Consider the following 5,435-nt stretch of genomic DNA (forward strand, 5'->3'; position numbering starts at 1 on the left):
ATAATTTGAAAAATTTAATAGAGAAAATGGACATCAGAGCATTGAGGATCAAGTATTTACAAAAAATCTATTATTTTCGTAGCCAACAGCGACAAATTGTATTGTGTTTCTTGATGTGAAACATACCTTCATAGTGAACATACATCTTTCAAGAACTGGACGGATGAATCAACCAAAGGGTTATTTAAAAATATTGCGAAGGGACCAAGACTCATTATTGTCCATGCCAGGAGGTGACTTGGTCTTTATACCTAATTGTCGGCTTATATTTAAATCAGGCACATCAGGCAAATATCGTTCAGAAATGAATTCTAAAAATTATGGTAGATGGTTACAAGAAAAGTTAATCCCAAATTTACTTGTGAATTCGGTAGTCGTGATCAATAATGCTCCATGCCACGTTATTCAAATTAATCCAGCACCCAACAAAATTTCTAGGAAGGCAGACATGGTGAAGTGCCTGCACGAAAAAAGCATTAAGTTGATCAAGATAAATAAAATAAAAATATTTGATACAAATTTGATGAGGTTCTGTTTGAACAAGGACATAACGTTTTGCGACTTCTACCCTACAATCCGGATTTGAATCCCATTTTACTCATTTGGGCTACTGTCAAAAACAACGTTTCCCAAAAGAATGTAAGTAGGTAGGTCTAAAGTGAGTGGGTCTATTCGACCCTCCACCGCACCCCATAAGGGTTTATTGTGGCTCACACCTATTCACACTCGGCCAAATAAACCCAGCTTCTTAACGAAGCCGATTAGTTTGTATGGTGAGTGGTCTTTCAGGTCAGATGGTGAGAGTACGGATCTGCCGAACTCAAAGAACCTGATTCGGTCCCCAGCGGAGCAGGCACAAAGTATATGCTCCAGACAGAGGCGACACACACTGTCTTCCGACAGTCCAAGTCTCTGCATGTGATGATTCAAATGACAGTGACCTGTAAGAAGGCCTGTTAGACATCGTAGTTCATCCCTACTGTAGTCCAACAACTGTTTGGAATCAAGTTTCGAAGGGTGAATAAACGCCTTCTGCCAGAAGTCCATAACTCTTCTTGCCATCCAGGTGTTTGGGCAAAGCCCAAAGCGATGCTAATGACAGGTTCTGGTTCAATGAAGCCGCTTGCAGCATCCTCCTTTGCAAGAGAGTCAGCAGCTTCATTGCCTTCTAGGCCAGTATGGCCAGGAATCAAGATCAGAGACAATCTGTTTAGTCTTCCTATCGAGGATAGTCTTTTTTGGCAGTTTGCTACCAATTTAGACATTGCTCGGTGGAAGCCAAGAGCTTCCAACGCCGCTTGACTGTCCGAGAATATTTTTATTGACTTGTGAGTGAGGTTGGATTTATTCAATCTCTCCGCACACAATTCAATAGCGTAAATTTCCGCTCGAAATACAGTCGCATGAGTTCCTAGGCAGGTAGATAACTCTGTCCTGGGTCTGCGACTGAAAACACCTGCACCAGAACCGGAAGGTGTTTTTGATCCATCTGTGAACCAACAACTATCTGCTCTTAATATTTCCTTCTCCCACAGAATCCAGTCCTCTCTACTCGGGAATAGTACTTTAAGGCAGTTCGTAGTTGACAGTTGGAGGCATAAAGTTAGAGGTCATTTCCAGAATGCTGCGACTTCTAATGTCAACCAACAGTCTGTTGCACTCTGCATTGAATTGATTTGTGCAATTGGCAATGTGCACAAGTCTGTATGCAGTCCATCTAGCCTCTCTTTCCAGAAAAATGTGGAGAGGAGGTAGATCTAGATGGATCTCCATGGCCGCTGACGGTGTGGTATTGATGGCACCACTGATAGCCAGACAAGCCTGTCTCTGTAAGCCAGAGAGCTTCGCTCGGGCCGTTTTCTGTAAAGCCTTCGGCCACCAAGTAATTGCACCATACGTGATCATTGGTCTCACAATCATCACATAAATCCAATGGATTTGTTTGTGACCTAAACCCCAAGTTTTACCACAAATCCTTCGATATTTCCATAGATACAGTCTGGCTTTGTGTAAAACTTTTTCCAAGTGAGCGTTCCAGGTGAGTTTTATCAAGGACAATTCCTCCGTTCCAAATGGAATGACCACACCATTGAGGGAAAGTGGCGTTAGATCGTCCAATTTCCTTCTCTTGGTGAAGGAAATGTCTGTCAATCCCAGCACAGTTGTGCTGGGGTTGACAGACATCTGCTCCCTCAGGCACCAACTGTGAACAACGTCCAACGCGCTTTGAAGGATAATACAAGCTACCCTTCCCGACGTAGACCTTGCCAGGATGACAAGGTCATCTGCATAAGCTTGCAGATCAACTTTTCTTCTGTCGAGGGCACCAAGCAGACTATCCACCAGGAGCGACCACAGAAGGGGAGATAGTACCCCACCTTGAGGGCAGCCCCTGGTGACCTTTAACCCGATAGCCTCTCCTTGAAGAGTCGTAGTTGCAGTTCTGTTTACTAGCATGGCATAGATCAAGCCAGTTATGGTCGATTCTATACCCTTTCTAGCCAGAGACAATCCTATAGATTTAGGTAGTGCATTGTCAAATGCTCCTTCAATATCAAGAAATACAGCAACCACAATCTCCTTGTTGTCAGGGATTGGGAGATTTTTTCAACGAGGTTGTTTAATGCTGAATCTGTCGATTTGCCGGTTTGATAAGCATACTGGTGGTTATTCTGTGAATGCATATAATGCTACCCTCCTGATATATGTCCGTCCAGTATCCTCTCAAGTCCTTTCAGCAGGAAGGATGTAAGGCTGATTGGTCGTACCGATTTGGGGTGTGGGTCTCTCCAACACACTTTAGGTATTTATACCACCCTTACTGCCAACCAACTGGGTGGTATATAGTTCCACGCCAGACTGGTGAGAATAGGTAAAATTATTTCCAGTCTGTTTTGAACAAGAGCTGGAAATATACCATCCTCTCCAGGAGATTTGAAGGAATTTGAAAAGAATGTAACTTTCAAGTTGGAAGATGTGAGGAAACTGGCGGAGCACGAGTTTGATCAAATCACTTCCGAGGAATGGCAAAAGCGTTGCCGACATGTATAGATATAGAGCGGAAATATTGGGAAAATTAAACATTCACAGACATTCAAACAGAGAAACTAATTCATTTACAATAGTAAATACATTGCCACATTATAAAAAAATAGAATTACCATGAAAAAATTCAAACAGTATGATTGAAAATACATATTTATAAATAAAAAAATCATACATAGAAATATACTATATTTTCATTGAGTAATCCTTCAATCGTCTTTTGAATATATTCATCGAACCACTATCTTTTATTTCTTGTGGGAGGTCACTAAAACAATGTACTCCTTTATAAAATAAAGAATTATGTGTACTTTTTTTTTCATATTATTCAACTTTTATATTGTTTCTGTTTCTTGTAAATACTCGTGTATTTCAGCCACATAAGTTGATTTATTCTGTAGATATACAGGTAAATATCCAATTTTGATTTAAACAAAAATTAGTGTTTGGTACTCGAAGAGTTTTTTCATTGGTAGCCATTGAAGGGTTTGCAACATATTTGCTATCAGTGTTATCCTCGAACATTGTAAGATTATTCGCATAACACGATTCTGCATCTTTTGTAGTCTGTTCATTTCATTTTGATTGAGAAAAAACAGAATGGTAGAAAAATAATTCAAATGTGGAAGGATTATGGAGTTGTATACTAATAATTTAGACCACTGGCTCATATATAGAGAACATCTTAAATTCACAGACGTTCAAACAGAGGTAAATCCAGTGATTATAAATTTAAATGACGAAAGCAGCACAAGCAGCAGTGAAGATGAAGAAAATGTGTATTCAGATAGTGACTGATTAAAGTTTATTTTTGGATAAGTGTAAAATTATATAATAACATTATATAACATTTTAATGAACTGTACTTCTACCTATAATACTAAATAAAATATGAAAAGAAATCACAAAGAAGTCATGTTCCATTTACTACCCTAATTACAACTAATTATAGGTACGAAACTGGCCGGGAAGGACTTATCTTAATCCAATAGTAATTTAGTTGGTAGAGTCTATACTTGCGAGATCTCTCACCATCAGCCGTGTCATGTACTGTATGTTCTTATAAATCTTTATTCGGCTCATGTCACAGTATAATTTAAAATCAAGTGAGGAATCTTATTTCAAAGTTATAAAGTACCAGCTTGATATTAATTTATTAATGACAGATTTACAAAAATTAAATATGTTTCTTTCAGCTCTTTTCAAAATTCTCCACAACAAAATCATGTCAACTGAAATTTAGTGATAGTGCCGTAATCCTTCGTTCTGAATATCAAATTCTTGTGTATAATGGTTGACAAATATTTGAAATGGCTATCATCAAATCTATTATACGAGGATTTTTTCCCAAAATTTATAATTAAAAAAAATTCTTGAGTATTCACCATCTCGGAATATTTAAATTGGCTCTGGTTCAATCTCAATTGAGATTTGCAATATTAGGCTGGAAGGAGTATGTAAAACCTACTTAAGTAAATTTGAAGTTATGTAAAAATACTTCCTGAAGATTATCCAATAAAAAAACATTTGAATGTTTGTGCCTGAGGTTTTTTCTGGTAATAAACACTGTTTTCCCTGACCACTCCTTAGTTCTCACAAATATCTATGTTTTGCCACCCAGATTTTTTTCCAAAAAAGTGACTGTTTTGTATCTAATGTTTATGACTAGGTACTGCTTTAAAGAAGTACAATTAGCCTGTAGTTTAACCAATAGAAAACTCTATCAGTAATGTTTATAGAATCTAGATCAGTATATTATATCTAAAAGCCAAATTTATGGAATATGAGGCCCCAGGCAAGTTTTTGATTTCTAGCTAGAGTATTCAAAAGTTGAAAAGGTAGAATTCATATATCAACACAATTAATTGGTCACCAGAAACAAATTGTTTAATTCAAGGTTGTAGTTTAATCCAACAATGAAAGTTTTACTTTTTTTATAAAAATTTACTCCTGTTAGAACACACATATTATGCTATTATTATTCCGTTTGTTTCAGTTGTGATTTCCATGGGATTCATCCATAGGAACCATTTGGTATTTCAACGATCTCCACATAAAAACCTTTACTGGTTAACGACAGTTTTCATCTTGTAGGTTATTTGCAAGTAATCATCGAATACGTATTAACCTGCATATGTTTCAGAATACTTGTACAATCTATCTATACAATGGTAGTGTATAACAGTGTAAGGGCCACTCAAGAAGATTTTAAGGAGTTTGACATTCCTCTTTGGGTTATATTATTTGCAGCTGTATCGCCATTAGCTGTTTGTATAGTGAATGAACTAGTTAAAAAACATGAAATCAGGTGAGTAGAAAGAGGTTATATCCAATTGTCCAAATATACATTTTTGCAACAGTTTTTATGTAAATATGTTCTTGTTTTTTAG

At 37.2% G+C, this 5,435-nt stretch overlaps 1 protein-coding gene across 4 annotated transcripts in view; it reads left to right on the forward strand.

The window, feature by feature from the left end:
• Positions 1-5,435, forward strand: part of l(2)k05819 (transmembrane protein 94-like protein l(2)k05819) — a 55,915-nt gene that overhangs the window by 46,185 nt on the left and 4,295 nt on the right. For all 4 annotated transcript variants that reach the window (XM_074184587.1, XM_023161952.2, XM_074184590.1 and 1 more), the window contains 2 exons: positions 5,042-5,135; positions 5,189-5,353. In XM_074184587.1, coding sequence (XP_074040688.1) covers positions 5,042-5,135; positions 5,189-5,353 — 259 coding nt within the window. The remainder of the gene's footprint in view (positions 1-5,041; positions 5,136-5,188; positions 5,354-5,435) is intronic.

The sequence above is a fragment of the Leptinotarsa decemlineata genome, unplaced genomic scaffold, assembly GCF_025532065.1.
Source record: "Leptinotarsa decemlineata unplaced genomic scaffold, Ldec_3_MD MMD2_P_RNA_scaffold_2, whole genome shotgun sequence".
Lineage (NCBI taxonomy): Eukaryota > Metazoa > Arthropoda > Insecta > Coleoptera > Chrysomelidae > Leptinotarsa > Leptinotarsa decemlineata.